This window comes from Haplochromis burtoni, unplaced genomic scaffold (genome assembly GCF_018398535.1).
Source record: "Haplochromis burtoni strain Fernald_Lab_line unplaced genomic scaffold, NCSU_Asbu1 Contig_10, whole genome shotgun sequence".
Taxonomy (NCBI): Eukaryota; Metazoa; Chordata; class Actinopteri; order Cichliformes; family Cichlidae; genus Haplochromis; species Haplochromis burtoni.
This window is the reverse complement of record NW_024582371.1, coordinates 3,705,284-3,724,142: the sequence shown is the minus strand read 5'-3', so window position 1 is coordinate 3,724,142 and position 18,859 is coordinate 3,705,284. Positions and strand designations below refer to the sequence as shown.

General features: G+C 42.0%; 1 protein-coding gene across 8 annotated transcripts in view; it reads left to right on the top strand.

Annotated features, from left to right (window-relative positions):
• Positions 1-18,859, top strand: part of col23a1a (collagen type XXIII alpha 1 chain a) — a 126,460-nt gene that overhangs the window by 74,484 nt on the left and 33,117 nt on the right. For all 8 annotated transcript variants that reach the window (XM_014333282.2, XM_014333284.2, XM_014333281.2 and 5 more), the window contains exon 3: positions 16,217-16,261. In XM_014333282.2, coding sequence (XP_014188768.1) covers positions 16,217-16,261 — 45 coding nt within the window. The remainder of the gene's footprint in view (positions 1-16,216; positions 16,262-18,859) is intronic.

Genomic DNA, 18,859 nt, shown 5'->3' with positions numbered 1-18,859 from the left:
TTGTAAGACGTGACGGGGACACGAAGATCTCTCTCAGATTGACACCTGCTCTTAACCCTCAGCTCAGAAAGATGGAGACATAGTGAGAGGGAGACTTGGTATTAATATGACACAACCACTGAGGGATCTTCACAGAAATGTGACAACCATCTACCAAGTCGCAACGTGTGGGTGCGCACTATAAAACTTTATCTCTAGTCTGTATTTTATTGGTTTAATGTGTGTTTCACAGCCGTGCCTGCAAAGAAAATGTGAACGTTGGGGTCAGAGGTGGGGTGTGTTGGAGTACATTGGCAGATTTATGGGCTCCACCAACCTGTAGGCTGGAGGTCACATCCTGACTTAATTACACGCTTTAACCATCACACTCACCCCCAAAGTAGTGGCACACACACACAATATCAGCCCTGCTGATGTCAGATCATGTGTGTTAAGATCCAAGAAATAGGTAAGACATGGAATGAGGTTTGTGTGCGAGTAAATGTGAGTGCGTTAGGCTCCGTCTCATCTCATCTGGCCCACATGTAAAAAGCTGATTAAGATGGAGGACACTGGACGTTGATCGATAACAAGCTTCTGGACAAAAGATGAAAGATCAAAATCGGATCGTGTTGCTTGGTATCATTAATATCTATCAAGAGCAGTGCAAAGCTTAAAACGGCCAGACACGGATGGATGAGAGGATGAAAAATGGCGGGGAAACAAAAACAGCTTCTCAAGATCTAGTGTTGCCCCTCTCTAGTGCATTCATTTGTTATCTCCCTCCCTTTTTCTGCGACTGTCCAGAGGGAGCTCTTATCTATCCTCCGGGGCGGTTAAGCTGTGAAAAGTCAAATCTATAAACTTTTCATCAGCTCCTTCTTTACAAAACGATTTATCCTGTGATCCTTGGTACATCTTTCTGCTATGTTTTCTTCCTCTTTTTTTGCTCTGTTCTTTAATTATTCTTACCAGACTGACAGTAACTATTTGTGTGTTTGCACTGATTCACCATTCGTCCTCTCGAGCCTCCCTTCATTACTTTTGTTTTTAAAGTTTCTTGGGAAAATGGGAAAAAGGCACAGCGCTTTACTGACATGTGCAAATCTATATAGAAAAATACAGTATAGTTTGCCAAAATCTGTCTTTTTTGTTCTTTCTTTTTTTTAAACAAGCAGGGTAAATTTGAAACAATTGTTCCCTTGTTGCACCCGTAATTTCCTCCAACAATGGATCTGTTTGGAAATTCCTTTAACAGAAGGTTGATTCACAGAGGAGAAATGTGCTGTAAGTGCCGTTTGACCGTATTTGGTTTTGTGTAAGGCCATATTGGCTCAGCTACAGTCAGGTGTATTCAGACAAAGCCTCCATTGTTTGAAAAACCCAGATAGTTAGTTTTACCATAAACCTCCTCTGACCGATTTATGAGGCAGGCACCTTTCTGTGAGTATGAAACATTTTGAAAGCGCTACTTCTTGGAGCAGATGACAAGGGTCCTAAATCACTTTCAAAGTGACCACAAAATGTATTTCTTGTTCTGACATATCAGTTTACCCGCAACGCCTGTTGATCTGGGACTCCAGCTTAATCCAAAAACCTGTCTGTTGGTCAGAGGGGCGTTACAACCACAAGCGGTTTCTTCCACTTGACCTGGCAGCCAAATGCTGAAACATAAAGCACGCCCTGCTCTAGGGCAGCACATCAGGATGGTTTCAGACTGTAATCAGTTTCCATGTTGGGCCCGTTTTGCTCCACTGAGAAGGGTCATTAAATTATGTTCTGATATCCAGATGAGGGCTTTTATGATTAAATATACAGCTCCTCTTATTTTATTTTTTTTGCTCACGCTCACATGTTGGCAAGCTCGCAAATGTGGGAGTTTGTTGGATTTTTGGCCAGCAGCAGCTGGGCTGAGGTGGCTTGGCAAGAAGGTGGCGCAGCAGGAGAGCGAACGGCGGGTCGCTTTTCATCTTTGGTGTAAAGAAGAGAATCCTATTAAGCCAAAAAAAACAGCGCTTTATATAGAGCGAATAATCACGACATGATGATTTGGTGTGGCAATAGATGAGCTAAACGAATGCTCTCTGCAGCTGTTGTCTCCTATCTTTTATATGAACGTGCTCCATCTTAACTCCTATGCAAGGTCACTTTGTTATGAATGCGCACACAGAGATGCGATTGGTCTACAGCGTTGAATGGCACATACCTCTCCCAGCTGTGTTTAACTTTCATCACTGCACATGAAGCCTATCAGGCATATCAGCTGTGTCAGCCATCTATCACAGTTGCAGCTGCCGAGCTCACACACATTAGCAAAGTTCAACACGCACACTGACACGCTGTAAAGATCTTCACTTGCAAATCTGGTGGTGGACTCTCTAATAGAGCCGTCTGCTCAAAGAAATGCAAAACTCCATATATTCCTAACATATATTTATTGAAAGTGATCTTATCCATGGTGAGTGTTTGAATGACTGTAAGTAAACTCACAACAGGCTGAAACATCAGACTGATCCCAGTCTATCACCAACTGTGTTAAAGGCTCGACAGCCATCCCAGCCATGTTCAGGCCCCAGGAACTCGAGCAGCTGATTGGACCTAAAATGGGAGCCACCAACCGGATAAAGTGACGCATGACACCCTACCCATGAAGTTCACACTGGGGCAAGTCTGCACCTGCCACAGGAAAGGACTATACAAAACACACCATACAACACAACACACAAGCATAGACGCACCATGCTGTCCCAACTCTGAGATCTCACGGTAGCGAAATGAGAGCGAGGGGCACTCAGAAAGCCCGCGGTGACGGCAGCGTGAAGTGATATCCTCCTTGCACCCACCTGTATGTGTAAGTCTGAAATAAAGAGATGATGATCTACGAAGAAGCAGCTGAGGGCTCTTGTTAGAAATCCTAAAGTGTTTATGAGCGATCACAGAGGCAGCGCTACTGACGTAAGTGACTGACGAAGTTCGTGTCCCAACGGGCTGCAACAGGCACTCCCATGACATGAAACTTTGACCCAGTAAAGGTGAACTTCAGTCTGAGTTTTCTTGATCTAGTTACGGTTTAAAAAAATAAAAATCACTAGTCCTGGGGGTTGATCCTGAAGTTTTAATATAGAGACACATTAGGGTATTTTATAAAGTGTATTTAGCCATTATAACATGTTTTGTGTTGATTTATGAGGTGGTTGTAGCTCAGGAGGTAAAGCAGGTCATCTGCTAACTGGAAGTTTGATGGTTTGAGCTCTGACTTCTCCGGTCTGCATGCCAAAGTGTCCTTGGGCAAGATCCTGAACTCCAAGTTGCTCTCTGATGCGTTCATTGGAGCACGGGCGTTAGATAGAAGTAGAAAAAAGTACTTGCATGAATGTGTGTGAATCGGTAAACGGTGCATGTTGTAAAAGTGCCTCGAATGCTCAAGTAGTAGAAAAGAAAAAAAATTAACATGCAGTGAAAGGAATAATTATTTATAATCTGAAACCTCTTGCTGTTTTGGCTGTTGTCTTCACCCTTGATTCACAATGCACCCACGAGAAGAGTTTCACAAGAGGAGTGGTGCAGTGTCTGCAGTGATGGGATGGTGCATCAATCCATTGAAGAGAGAGTGTGAAAGCAAAATTGTCCATTTACTTCTCAGTCTCTGTCCTGCCCTGACATCTGCCTTGTTCCAATGAATGAGCTGGTGAAGGTGGCTGTGTAGAGAGACAGGTCTAGGCTTCTCTGTGTAGACCTCTGCGACCTGGACCTGCAGAAGTGGGACGGGAAAAGAACATATATACTGTAACTGGAAAAGTCCAGTATTTTCTCTCTTGTATTGAAAAATGTATTTATGCAGATTATGATTGAGCAGGAGACCACAGAATATATATCGCTATGATTTTAAGGCCCCCAAAGTAGTTTTGACAGCATTGCAGCTGCACAGGGCATTGAAAAGTAGTGAGCCTTCACATACCAACAGTGCATGCTTTTAGAGATCCTTTGTGCACTGCTTAACGTGTGTGTGCACATAAATTGAGTGTAAATGTACAGAATTAGTACAGTGTGCCCAGTATGCAAAGCCAAGACCTCTACAAGTTCTACATATTTACACATTTCCCCTGAGTTTTTGGAGCACTGTGAATCACATCCAACATGGACATTTTCTTGTCTGTAAGCCTGTAAGTCTGCAGTTTTCTTTATTCCTCTATCTGATTTTTTTTTTTTTTTTTGACCACAACTTTTTTTTTTTCTTTCGCCTTCATTTGGGAACTGCTCCTTGTAATCAATCACATTGTGCCTGTTTGGCTATGAGCTTTAATTCCACAATAACGCTGATTATTCTTGATTCATCCATGTGTCAGATAGCATCATGGGTTCTTTACTTAAGTCAGGTTGGGTTGACAGAGAAGGTTTGTTCACTGGGATGGAATTACTATGAGACCCGAGACAGGATATTGGCAAATAGAGCAGGTCACATATCATTGCTGGTGAAGTCATGGAGATTGGAAATGTACAGAACACATGATGCTGATGAACTTACTGTATATGTGAAAAAGATGAGTGAGGGACGAAGAAAGTTAGATTAAATGTAACAATATAAGTAGGGTCAAATATTCAGCTTCTAATCAGTACATTCACTCTGCTATTAACTTAGTAAGGTCCTCAAATAAAGCACTCTGGCAGACCACTTGGGTAGTCGGAGGAGGAGATCTGACAGCAAATTTCTATGTACAAGTAAAAGTACACTCATAATACTTTGCACGTGAAGCCCATCAGCAGAGAATGTAAGAAGCAGTTAGTCGCTGTTAATCAAATGCACTTTATGAACTGATCATCAGCAAGTGTGACCACCTCTATAAAAGCAGAAATTCACTGCAAGGTCAGACCACCCAGGCAGAGAAGCTACATTCAGGTGTGCGGTAACACCATGCCACCATCTTCCTTGAATCGACATCCCATCAAATTCACACCAAGGTCAAACCGTGCAATTTGCAAAAAAAACTCCAGAGCTTCATCTTCAAGTCCACTAGCTTCAGCTGGCATGTTAAATGTTAAATTTCATGACAGTACAATTAGAAAAAGAAAACTTTGTAAAGATGAGACCAAAGTGGAGATATTGGGACATAATTCACTGGTTTGTCAAAAACTAAATGGAGAATATTAGCACGGATATCTCATACTAACTGTTAAGCACAGTGGTGGAGGGTGGAGAGCCTTCTCAAAGTATCCTAGAGTCAAATGTGAGGTCATCTGTCGGACAGTTAAAGCTTGAACAAAGTTGGGTCGTGCAGCAAGCCAATAAGCCCAAACAAAGCAGTAGATATATAACAGTATGGCTGAAAAAGAAAAGAGTGAACCTGACTGCTGTGGTGGGACGTTATGTAAAGATATTGAATCCTTACTTTGTTTTTCACAGGACTGCATAGAAAACATTTTGTATTTTTCATATAATTTTACATATAAAACAACAAAAAAAAACAGATAACTTCAAAAAAACCACAGGGACTGTGAATGCACCACTTCTTCTTAGATCCAGATGCCCATTCTCAGTTCCTTCACGAAGCCGGGTTCAGCATGCCCAGTCATGACTGTGTAATCTACACGCTCTCACCTTGGTTTCCAAAGTAGCTGTAATTGGCCTGTCTATTTCAGGTTTAAGAAAAGAGGAAGCGCAAACCAGACAGAGGACCTAGCTCAAGGGTAAGGTCTAAGGGCAATAGGTGTGAAACACCTGTAACGAAAAAGAAGAGAGGTGGAAATAATGGTGAAAATTAGAAACTGCTTTCAAATGGTTGGAACTGCACAGATATGCAGGGCTTGAAGAAATTTGAAGAAAGCTGTGGGAACGACAGAAGGTGGAAGCCTTTTGCAATAAGATAATTGTTAAAGCAGGAGTTAAGCTGCCTTTTGAACATTCACACCATGTTTCCTCAACCATGGTGTGTACACACACACACACACACACCACAAATACTGGAGTATTCATGGTGATTATTGCGATTTTCTCTTTATGCCTCCGCACTTTAAGACCCACCCCCGCGCTCCCCATGCCCGGGTCTCCAGTTTTGCCCTAACATGTTCCAGAACTTCCAGAAACTAGAACCACATTTTATGAATGAATAAAGGCTACAAAGATAAAAGAGAGTTTTTATCCTGTTACAGACCACCGTTCACCATAGGCTGGCCCCGGACGAAACCAACACTTCAAAAATAACCCCGTCAAACTACCACTGAACACACTGATGCTGTTGATGTTTGTCACATTAAAGAGTCTGAAACTTTTATCTTCAAAAACTGTTGTCCAAATGCGCTGAAAGGAGTTCTGATACTTTAACATATTTTCTTCAACAAAGGATTGTGCCTCAAATATACGAAGTCTGTATTGGTAATATCAGATATGCTGTTTACTATCTGCTTGCTTTTTAACAGTAAAGACCTGCATCTCCTAACTCACAACCTTTGGCTTGGTATCTGTGCCTTTTTTGAATGACAATGTTGGAAGGACATACACAAAAACCCCGTCCCAGAAGTGCTATTAAATATCCAGCCTGTCTTTTTCAAACTTGACATGTGTTGCCATGGATTTTGTGGGATTCGTATTCACCGTTTCTTCAGGTCTTCACCTCTTTCAGGGTTGCGTGTTGTACTCTTTGTAAGCTTTGCAGGATGTCCACTCTTAGCGAGAGTAGCAAGAGCGCTGAATTGTTGCTGCTGGCATCAGTTTTTAATATTTTACAAGCCAGACGCAATGTGAAAATTAAAAAGCAGGTTGCCATAGCGACAAATCTGCATCCTCCCTAAGTTTTGCAATATAAAATCTACAAAAACGTAAAAATAATATTTCTTCAGTTTACGTTACTGTCATGTGCTATCATGTGTTTTACCACATTTCTTGGGACGTCACTCCTCTTACTGTTGCACATAAACATGTCCGCATCCGTTTCTGCCAAGTGTCACATAAGTTTAGGCCATTATTTACTCAGGCAATGAGTTATGAGATGATATTTTTCATCATGCTCGTCGTAAACATTTTCTTGAGATGAAAAAAACTTTTCCAAAAAGTGGAAAAAAATAATTCCACCCTTCCATTGCCTTTCTGGCCTTAGTTTGTGCCTGTTTGTAAATAAAGCTGGTAGCACCTAAAGGCAAAAGCTCTGTCCTCTGTCTGCTGAACTTTGGGTGCTTTGGTCTTCTTTGTTGTGATCTGACGTATTTGCTATGCTTGGCTGGGGCTGGCTGTGTTTTTGCAAGGATACTGTCATTGTTTTGACTGCATCTTTCTCTGTGTGGGGCAGTCCCGTCCCTGCCTTCACGTCTCATTAGGTGTGTCACACGATAAATGCCCAGGCAGCCTTCAGCACCAGCCCAGCGCTCAACACAAACCACCTGCCAGACATCGCAGCGTCAGATCCAGCGCAGAGCTCCTTTGTGTCTTCCTCTCCAACCTGTGCGCACTTTCAAACAAATATAAACACGCAATCAAAGTTCTCTACAAGTATACACTGTGTCACCCTAAAAACACAAATGACCTGTCAAGGATTATGCGAACCCACATCAGTGCCGACCTGATGAGTTTTTAGAGATTGAGCTCGTTAGGGAAAAATGAATAATGCACCAGACAACTAAACAACCCTGCAACTTTAAGAGCATGCATACATACATCGCTCGCATGCAGGTTTACAGCGGCGTCACTCAGCTTTGACGGAGCGTGCTAAGAAAACTATATGTTGATCACACTCATGGGCGTGAAGCAGGCATCCAGTCCTTCGCACAAACATACTCGGAGAAAGACGCTCTGCTGCCACGCAACACTTGTAGAAACTCAAACACAAAAGCCGAAACTCTGCCGCATCTTATTTCCCAATCAAAGATGACCTTTGCTTGAATACCAGAGAGATGTTTACTAGCATCTCTCTCTAACCACATATCAACAGTCGCAGAGCCAAAGTTCAACCCACATGAGAGGCAGACAAGTTTTATAAAGACAATTTAATCCACAAGAGGTTTGTATTACTGATGTGATTCAGGCTGTTCATCATCTGGTGAGACTTCCAACAACAGTTCTTACCCTGCTTACGACTTGCTGTCTTATCTGCAGGAATTCCAAGAATAAGATTATTTCTTAAAACCATTTGTACTAAGCTTTGGAATATGAGGGACATTTTTTGTACATTTTCTTTAAAACGGTCGTGTTTTGTGTAAAACAAGAGGTTTGTGGCGACGTCATGCCAGAAAGTCCAGCTCAGCCAGCAATCCTGGTACATCAGCAGTGTATAGTTGAGTTCCGTGCAACCTGATACCTCCGTTGACACCTTCTTTTATACATCCAGCCTTATATATAGCTCACTGTTCACACTTTCTACTTTTCTTGTCAAGGAAAGGCTGTGTGGCAGACAGGATGTCGACCTGGAGAAACAGGAGTAACTCAAAAAAATCAGCTTTAATGCCGTCAGGCAAAAATAAAGTCCAAAACGCAACACTGAACAGGGTCAGGACATCGAAATACCAGAAAGCACAGAGCACAGGGAATACACACATAGCATTAAGAAACAGCACAACAAAGGGTAAGGGGAGACTCGGACAACATATATATATGCCGATAAGGAGAGGAGAGGTAATAGGTGGCAGGACAAGGCACAGAAAAAAAATAGCAAAATAAAACAGGAAAGGGTGGACAAACAAAGCAACACACAGCAGCTTCACACTAACTGAAATGCTGGGGAAGACTTCAGAAACTCAAAAACTAAAAGCATGAAAGTAATTTACAAAAAAGCTCTAAACAATCCCCCAAAACCACAAACTAATAAAAAACATGAACACCTATACCCCATTTTCATCTTCTTTCTGACAGTAGTCAGTGATGTTTGCTCACTTCTGTACCCCATAAACAGGGATTGAAGGGGGATTGGTAGATGGGAGGGACCCTAAGATCTAGGGATAATGTGTATTTTCCCCACTGATGAGGAGGAAAAAACATCAAAATTAATAACAACAGTCCATGTAAGCTTTAAAATGTTTAGTTTACTATATATCACTTGCTGATCAGTTTTAACCCCTGAAAGCAATCTCTCATCTTCCTCTCCTGTGCTCTCTTCCTCATGTCTTTCTCCATCTGTATTCGGACTAAGAGTGAGGACATAACTAGTGAGACCTAATGAGTGCCAAACGGCACAGGAACACTTTGTGCTTTTGGTGATATTTCTAGAGCTTTATGAAACACTGCCAAAACTTTACTAACGTGAATGAAGGATCTGGATCCAGTGCAGGCAGAACCATGGGGTGAGGTTACTTTATGACTTGTTACGTGAGATCTCCACGGCATCAGTGGGAAACAACATGAGGCTGCAGCATATGAAAAATGAACTTATTGGATATTTTTATGTATTAAATTGCCTGTTAGATTTAATTAACTGAAGCTACTGGAAGCCCGCTTTTAGCCGTGACTATACTGGGGTCTTTGTTGCTGGTTCCAGAACAGAGCCATAAAAAATAAATTATTGCGAACAGAAATAATAATTTTCTCTGACTAAAGTAAGAAGAATATTAAGTAATCATTTGCACATATATATGATATGCAAGGTTGTTATGACATCTGTCACAACGAGATTTAATAGGTTTGGGTTGGAATTTTCTAACTATTTTTCCTGCTTAATTTGGATATCTGATTGTACCCACTCTGAGATCGGATATTCATGAACCCAGACTGAGCCACTGAACCTCGCCTGACCCAGAACAAGAGAGATGCGGGGCAGCTGGTGAACGAATCATCGTTACGTGATTCACATCCGTTGTCTTTTTGTCTTTTTGTAGCTGTTTACACCCACAGCATGTGTCCTCCAGCTTGCTGGAACAAAACTTGGACAAACACGAACGTGGACGGATCAGGAGACGACAGAGACAAGTAGTTTTGTTTCGGGCAAAGAAGCTTAACAGCTGTCCACATTTCTGCGAAACTGGGGAATCCTTGCAATCGTGCCTGATGTCAGCATTGGTTTGCAGCGACGGTACTTAACCTCGCCTTATGAGACCATAAATTCTGTCTTTGACAAAAGGGGAAACAGTTCGTTTAGTTGCTATAAACATATTTTGCAAGTATAATCTTGAGTCAAGTGTTGCAATATTAGTGTCAGCATTTCTACAAATGTGGTCAAAATTTGGCTTAAGGTGATTTTAACTCACCAGCATGTGTAGAAAATTCAGGTATCTGCGCAGAAAAACCTCTTCAAAGTTTTCATGATTGTAACAAAAGATAGAAAAAATCTATCATTAGTGATTATTCATCTCTGGCTCTCTTCCCCAGCGTCTTTTGTTTGAATTGCAAAATCAAGAGATGATATGCTGTAGGTTCACCACCTAAAGCTATTATGAAAGCAAGAAACAGACCTTTTCGACCTTCCTCTCGATATGTCCAGCCCACTTTTCCCGTTCTTTGCACTAAATTTAATTTTCCCATATTTGTGTGTGGGGAAGGTGGACGGATGGATTTTAGTTAGCTCTTGTTGATCCCACCGAGGTTAAACAAAATAGGACCTTAACAAAGATAAGGTGGGCTCAGTTCTCAAACATTGTGCACTTTATTCTCTCGAAGCTCCCTCTTTCCGAGAAATGTCACAGTAGCTCGATTGTGCCAAACTTCAGCTATGAGAAACAAACAGGAGTAGATGAAGATGGACTGGCGTGTATGTTTTGTTGATTTGAGACCACGGTGGGTTTAAATAGTTTTTACAACCTGTAAAAACGTTGATGGAAAAATGGCTTACGGCGCCGCTCAGGTCGATTTCACTTATCAGCAGGAATTTTGGATTTGCCTGTGTGTGTGTGTGTGTGTGTGTGTGTGTGTGTGTGTGTGTGTGTGTGTGTGTGTGTGTGTGCTTACCCACAGGATGTGATGTTCAGTATTGGTCAATCTTTAGTGGCTTCCTGAAAGATACTGTGTGAAGACTTGAGAAGGATGCTGTATCTAAACAGAGATCCATGTGTTTGTTTTTCACTGGTTTCTGACATTCTCTCACACACATAGACACTCCGAGGGGGGTATTGGCTCACTTGTGGTCTCCCGGTCAAACCTTAAATGCTCCTTGTGTGGAGCTTGAGATCAAGTGCCTCCGGCGAGCGTGCACATACACACACGCGCACTTATCTGCAGTTCAAATGAAGTTCGTTGTATGTTTCCGTGTTATCGTGCTGTTCCCAGGGATTTCTTAACATGTGCTCAGCTGAGTGAGCTCATGCATGTCCAGCATTTTTTTTTTGTGCATTTCTTAAAGAGATCTGCACACATCACACATGTTTATATGTAGCCTTATTTCCTAAATATCCAGTATTACACATTTATCAGTTCACATTTTTCTACCTTAATCCCATACGTCTGTTTGTTTAGCATCCTCCCATCTGTTTTACAGTGTGCAAATCAACCAGTCACTCTGGGAAATGTATTGCTGCTTTGTCTTGGAGTTGTACAGTCATCTTTTAGTCAGTTAGCAACCTAGACCTCTAAAGAGTATAATGAAAACCTGCTTTTGTGTGTTATCATCCCATTAAATCATCATTATAAGTTGTCATCACTGCCTGCACCTAGTTGTAGGCTCAATAGGCTGTTATCACTTCGTGGAGTTGGTGCAGCATTGCTTAAATGACATAATGAGCATGTGTCCACTTTGAAATAACAACACAAGTCGACATATGGAGGTTGGAACCAGAATGTCACCCAGGAATACGTGTGTGATACTTGATTTTTCATTGTTTTAGACTCGTTGTTTTTAATCTGCTTTACATTTCAACTTTACATTTGCCTGCACGACCTTTCTGTTTCATGCCTTGCACACTTTGACTGGATGATGCCTGCTGAGATTTTTTTTTTACATGTGATTATTCAAATAACCTCAAAATTGCTGACTCTACTAGATTGAAGAGTGTCCTTGCAGACCCGTGGGACATTTTCAACTCCTTTCACCTCAGCTGACCCAGAAATGCCACAGTGAAACAGAAAGACAGAGCTGAAACCCAAGTCAAGCCACGGCCATTTGTTTGCATCTCAGCCGATATGCGCTCACCTCGCTGTTCTAGAGCAGGAATCTGAACTGCTTTCACACATGCCTACACTCTGCTCTCCAGCCCTGCTGCTTTTCCCATTAATTCCTCCAGTCAATCTAGTCCTACATCAGCTTGTCATCACCCGCCACAATTCCCCCTCAACTATGCCACTCAGGACTAATCACGCTCCCACATTTCAGTCACTCTGACGCCTGCCCCGCCAGTGTTTGGCCACTAACCTGTCGACATGCAGACGGCCGCCTTTCAAGTCTCAAACAAAGGTAGAGCAGGCATGGCCCGTGGTGACCCATATCTTATGAAGTATGTGCTTGGTTAAGGAAGAATTTTATGCACCCAAAGACCATGTACGTGCAAGACTTGTGAAAGCATTCATCCATCGATGCCTGCTGACTTCGTTTTGTCTGCCAATCCTTTCCTCTGTCATTTTTCTTATATCTGTAAGGCTCTCTTTCTCTGTCCTTCCCATCTAATTTCTCTACCTCCTGGTCTTTCCTCCCCATCCCATCACTCCCATGCACATTCCTGTCTCCCTGTTTCCAGCTTTTTCAGCTTTTCCAACTTGTCATCTAGCATCTCTCTCCATCTAGTCTCTTTTCAGAGGCCTTGGGCTTACTCTAGCATCTCCCACTCCTGTTTATGACGGTGGAGGCTGAGGGAGGGGAAGTCAAGCCCACTGTGAAATATGGAGGCTATTATAACACGGCTGGCATCTGTGCCTGAGGTTTGAAGGTGTAGAGGTGTTAAAAGTGTAAAACTGTTCAAACATAAATTTTAAATGAGAGTCAGTGCAGTGGGTGCACAGCTGTAGCCCACTCAGTTTTCTTTGTTATTCTTTGTTTTGTTTTTTTAGTTTGCCAGCAAAATCCTGTGGGAGCTTAAAATGGCAAATGGAATCACTTACATACAGCATAAAAATATGATTTAGTCGAGCACTTAAAAAAAAGGGTCAATCTTCATTTCTTTAATTAAAGTTATTACTTTTTTCTTTTTTTTTTACTATTCCTTCAATCCCAGAGTTCCAGTGTCATTAATAGCTCATTGCTGTTGCATTAAGGAGGATGAAAGTAGGAGAGGCAGACATGCGTAGGAGGTGGGAGACCATGATTGAGGTCTCCTTGAAAGGGCTGACAGAGTCAGGAAGTGATTAGGCCACTACAATACCCCCAATAATGACAATAGAAAACATGCTCAGAGCCATTTATGTGGAACCAGTGTGGTTCTGATTTCACTATGAGAGCAGGGGAGGACGGTCACATGGAACAAAAGACAGAAGAAGTGAGGTGTTGCCCACAGAAGGGTTTTAGACCATGGGAAAGCAAGCTGAAGGCTTACTTGTTACTTTAGCTGCCCTGTTTTCTTGCCATGTCTGGATCCTGTGCAGTAAATTGACGGCAGATTTGCTTTTTGAGATTCATTTTTAGAACAACCAGAATTTATTTTTCACAGAGAGGTTGACAAAAGAAGTTCTGACATGCAGCAGAAAGAAAGTGATCGTTTTGAGGCTACCATAAGTCCTGTGTCAATCAAACGACTCCCTGTGAGCATGCGCTTGGCGACAGTGGGAAGGAAAAGCTCCCTTTTAGCAGGAAGAAAACTCCAGCAGAACCAGGCTCATGCAGGGTGATTCTGGTGCTGGGAAGAAGGGGAGGAAGACAGAACAAAAAACACACTGTGGAAGAGAGCTAGAGATGAACAACAACTAATGATTAAATGCAGAATGGTGTGTAAGCACATGGTGTATACAGCCGAGTATAAAGATTTTTGATACTAGAATAACCCCGTTTAGATTAGAAAAAACAATACTGGACAAGTAAGTCAAAGTCCAGAGTTTATTTATTCTGATTATTATCATTCTTCTTCCATCTTGCCTCGCAAGTTTGAAAAGAACCTCAAAAAGTTATATCAGAACGTGTGATTCGATTAAGAATGTTTTCCTATTACTTTGGCAGTAAATTCACAAAAATATTTTACATGGCAGCTTCAGTAAGGTGAATAATGACATGTAAAGGACGCCAGTCAGTGTTTTGGGCTTTTAAAATAAAATACTCTCGATGATCTACCAACAAAATATTTCAAATACTTCTCACAAGCCCCAAAGAGTATTCTTTCCTTCTGATGCCTCTCTTGACACATCCTTTCAGCTCCTATTGCCTCCTTATAGCCGACCCAGTTTATTCAGAAATTTTTTTGGTGTTTTGCTTTTAATGTTGCAGGAGGAAATGGAGTGAACATTCAACTGTGTGTTAGACAAACCTGTGGCTAGCATGTCCCCAACGTAAGAGAAATATTAAACTGAAATTGCAGAGTGCATGGGAGCTGCTCTCAGGACACATCCGCTTTATGGTTGACTATCACACAGTAGAAGTGGATTAAGAATTACGCTGATATTTGTATCGGATCGATACTAGCACCAACTGAGCAATCTTTTTTTTTTTTCCAGTTTGTAGCCACTGAACTGTGTTAAATGTATTTCCTTTATTTGAGAGGAAAAAAAGAAACAACCTCAAACATGCAGTGTGAAAAATGTCTGAACCTTTTTGTGCTGACTGTCATGTGTTTTGGATTTATAGCCTATGGCGCAATGAAACAAAAGAAGCTGACCCAGAGTATTTTAGGGACAAGCACATTTAATTCAGTTCAATTCAGTTTTGTTTATACAGCACCAAATCACCCACAGAAAAACCCAACGATCATATGACCCCTATGAGCAAGCACTTTGGTATATAGCACCAAATGACAACAGTCGCCTCAAGGCGCTTTATACTGTAAGGTAAAGACACATCAATAATAGGGAGAGAATCTTAACAATCATATGATACCCTATGAGCAAGCACTTTGGTGACAGTGGAAAGAAAACTCCCTTTTAACAAGAAGAAACCTCCGGCAGAACCAGGCTCAGTGAGGGACAGCCCCTTACATTTCAGGTCTCCAAGTTTCAGAATGCATGAAAAACTGAAAGGTGTGTTTTATTGTAGTAACTCATTATTGTGAAAAGGAAAACCCACAGTGATTTAGTGATCAGTATCAGATCGATGCCTATATTTGCAGTATCGCTCGCTGCTACCACACAGTTGATGTGCATCAGCATTGACGGGACCTTATCCTGATATCCTGATAGGGCAGTAGGCAAAAAGAAGCAGTTTGCATGCATGTTGAAGTGTCCTTAGCCAGAATCCTAAACCCAAGTTGCCCCTCATGGATACATCACAGTGTGAGTGTACATTTTAAACAAACAGCTTAAAGACATCGGACATGTGAATGCATATGCTTATGGGTGAATGAAGGGTGCAGAAGAAAAATACTTTGAGACCTCTCTACTTAAATAAATAAGCCCACAAAATATACTCAGCCTGTAATATTCTGCTTGGGTGTAATGTAATTAGCTATAACACTGTGGCAAACTGTGCTAAAAATTTTCAGTGTAAATTAGAGACTAATTAGAGACTACAAGCTGGTCTGCTATGCACCAAGCAGCCAGCTTGGTGCATAGCACATATGGAGAGAACTTGGAAAACCTTTTGTGGCTAGCTTCAGCTTTTAAGCCAAATGGGAAGCTTGAGTGATCTTTCTGAGCCTGATCACAACCTTATTTTTCTTTGGGGTGCAATCAAGTGCACTAGTTGTAAGAACAGTACCTCTGTGAAATCACCGAGCAGACACTGACGCAAATCAATGGAAGTGTAGAAAATGACTCTTCTAGCAGCATGAGGTGTAACGTCTCACATCATCTCCCGTTCCTTCTGTAGCTTTCTTCCTAGTTTTCCAAGCTTGGCAAGAATTCGCCAACAATGACAAAAAAGCTTTTTACTAGAAAGGTCACAGTGGAGGCTGCATCATAACAGGACCAGAGGAAAGTTGCTGCATGAAGGCCAGAGATGAATGTGATAGTCGTCCAACATGAGGGGAAGAGTCTTGTACACACATGAAAGTCTTTGTCCAGCCAAACTGAAAGTCACAGAGTGCATTTAGCTCTAAAGAAATCTTTTTCTGTCATTTTATTTTTGTTTCTCGCATCTGAAACTGAAACTACATGTGCAATTTGTGCGCTGACATTTTAGCGCTCTGCCAGCTCGTACGCATTTGATGCCAAACAGCGCTCGAGCAGCAGAAGCGAAACGGCGAGTGAGGTTGAGTCGTTTTCTACTCATCCCTGCGGTGCTGATTTTGGCAATTCATCGCTCTGTCTGTGTTTCCACAGGGCCTCCAGGAAAACGTGGAAGGATGGGAAGAAGAGGGGAACCTGGTAAGTAATGCCCATCAAATCATTTAACGGTTTATTTTTCCTTTTAAGCTCTTTTCCTGGAAAACACACACTTTTTTTTTCTTCATCGCACTCACACACCATCCCTCTTTTTCCTGTGTGACTGGGTAAGTTCGAGGCAAGGGCCCAGCAAAGGCAGTGATCCATGAGTCAGGCCACTGGATGATGGGCTTCAGTTGGCCCTTCTCCCTGTCCCTTTCCATTTGCGCCGACATAGTGCTAACTCTGGCCATGTGGTTCCACTAACTTTGCCCAGATGTCAGTCGTTCTTGCTGAGCGGTAGCAGCTGCTGTAGTACGAGCCTAATGAGTCTGCCTCGCCAACATCGCTACCCACCATTATGGTGCTGCTTTTTCAATCGATCCAAACCACAAAAACACTCCACGAGGAACCAAAACAGAGCAAGGACATAAGTCTTGTTTCACAAATGTCATCGTGAAAGATGGAGCGGATGTTGTACAAGTCTCACTCATCCCAATTTTTAAATGTTTCTTGTTAAAAGTGGGCTCCACGACAGTATTAGGCAATTTTATCAAAACCTGCAGGATATGTGTCACTGTCGTAAAATTTCCATTGTGGTTGTGAATCACTGAGGTGGATGTTTACAGATGGGATCTGTTCTTGTGAACACGGTGACTAAGTGAAAGATCATCAGTGATCCCTTTCTGCTTGTCTGCTCACTTTATTTTATCTGATCAAATGTCCATCTTTTAGGTGACGGGTTGAGCAAAACGTCCCATAAATCTCGACTCGGAATTGCATGTTTTTTTTTCTGTTCTAGAGGGCAGCCAAACAGTATATTTCTGTTTACTAGAAATCGCAGCAGAAGGTGAACACCATCAATGTGTTAGTCTCTTGCCGGCATGAACGGCCTGTGTGTGGTTTGCGCAATTTGGTTTTCTTTGGAGATGCAAATCTTAAGTCTTAATCTTACCGTTTACAGAGTTTCACTCATTTTCTGAAACTACTAAAAACAACCAAGAAGTGAAATTAGATTTGTTAGGGTCAATTTGCTGTGGCAGATTTGGTGGACTAGTAAGTGTTCACGGCAGCGTTACGGTCTCAGCGGGACTGACCCAGTTTACCATTATACCTTACTCATGCTTTTAATGGATTTTGGAGAGCAGTAGTGACCGGTCTCAAATCTCGATAATCAGTTTACTGTCTAACTAAATTTATATTAGCATAAAATGTGGAAATCCCTTTGGGTGTTCTCCAGGTCCATTTAATGGAAACCTCATTATTACGAGCAGGAGTGGGGAATTAATTTAAGAAACTGGAACTGTTGTGGAGGCCCACACCCTTGGGAAAATTAATTACCCACCCCTGATTTGGAGGATGTGTGCTGCTAAGGTTTCAGCCGAGAGTGGACGCCTATTTGAGGCAGATGGTCCGTGTCTGAAGGGCCGTCGTGGTTCTGTTTAGGCTATCGCTTGTATTTTTTAGTCTCTCATCCTCACATTGCATCCTGGCTCAGAGCGAGTACGTATATTAAATGGAGAGGCTGTTTCGCCATCCTGATGCTGATGACTCCAGGACAACATTTTAAAAGGCCAGAAGAGGTTTTCCTCCATTCTCTCAGGGAAAAAAAAAACTAATGAGAGTGGAGAAGGGAGCGCACAAACATGAATAACAGGAAAGAGGGCAGACAGAGTAGTTAAGCATCTTAAAATCAGCCCTCGCCGTCGTCTTCTCTCTTACATGCCTCGTTTTTTTTTTCTTTAAATTGTTTCCTTTTCTCTTATGTTTGCTCCTGCGTCTCTTTCTTTCTCAGTAGTCTACAAGCACATATACACACCTGTCCCAAGTTCAGTAGTTAAAGCTTGTCTTTCTGTGTGGCTTTCCAAGCTAGTGTGTTTGTTTGCCTAACCGTCTGGCCCGGGAGGTCCCCGTCGAAGCATCCAGACACAGATAAACTTTCATCCCTCATGAACCTAAACGCCTCCCTCCTCTTCTTCTTGACACATGCTCGCCCCTAAAACATGCATTTTCATCTCTCTCTACGTATGCAAAGCTCCTGCTGAATCAAAGAGCCCACTTCAAGGCCACAATAGAATCTGTTCATGTTAACAAGGATTTTTTTTGTGTGTGTTTTAAGGAGAGCCTGTTTTCAGTCTTGCTGACTTTATGTTGGTGTTTGATGTCGTACTCATGCTGATGAGGTATGCTGTACTGAAGCCGCAAAGGTGGCAGAGCCCCAAGTGACATCATACACTATAAGCTGCATTAATCAGCATCATTATCGGTTTTATCGGATAGCATATTAAGGAATAGCTAATAAAAATTCTGCTAATGATGCGTTCACTTTGTAGGGATTTAAGTGATTTAATAGTGCTCCTGGTCTTAGCCTCGGACTTTAAGGAGATTATTAAAAAAAAAAAAAGGCCACTAACAACAAAAGGAGTTCTTTGATCATTACTTTTGTTTTCTGTTAGGCAAAGAATGAAAAGCTGAATGTAGTTTTGCTGCTGAGGCTCAACATCAGAGCATTTCAATCACGACAGAAACACTGCCCTGGAGAAATCTCAGAAGCATCTCATTCTTTTTCTCCCCCCACAACTTTAAAGGGACAGACAGTTT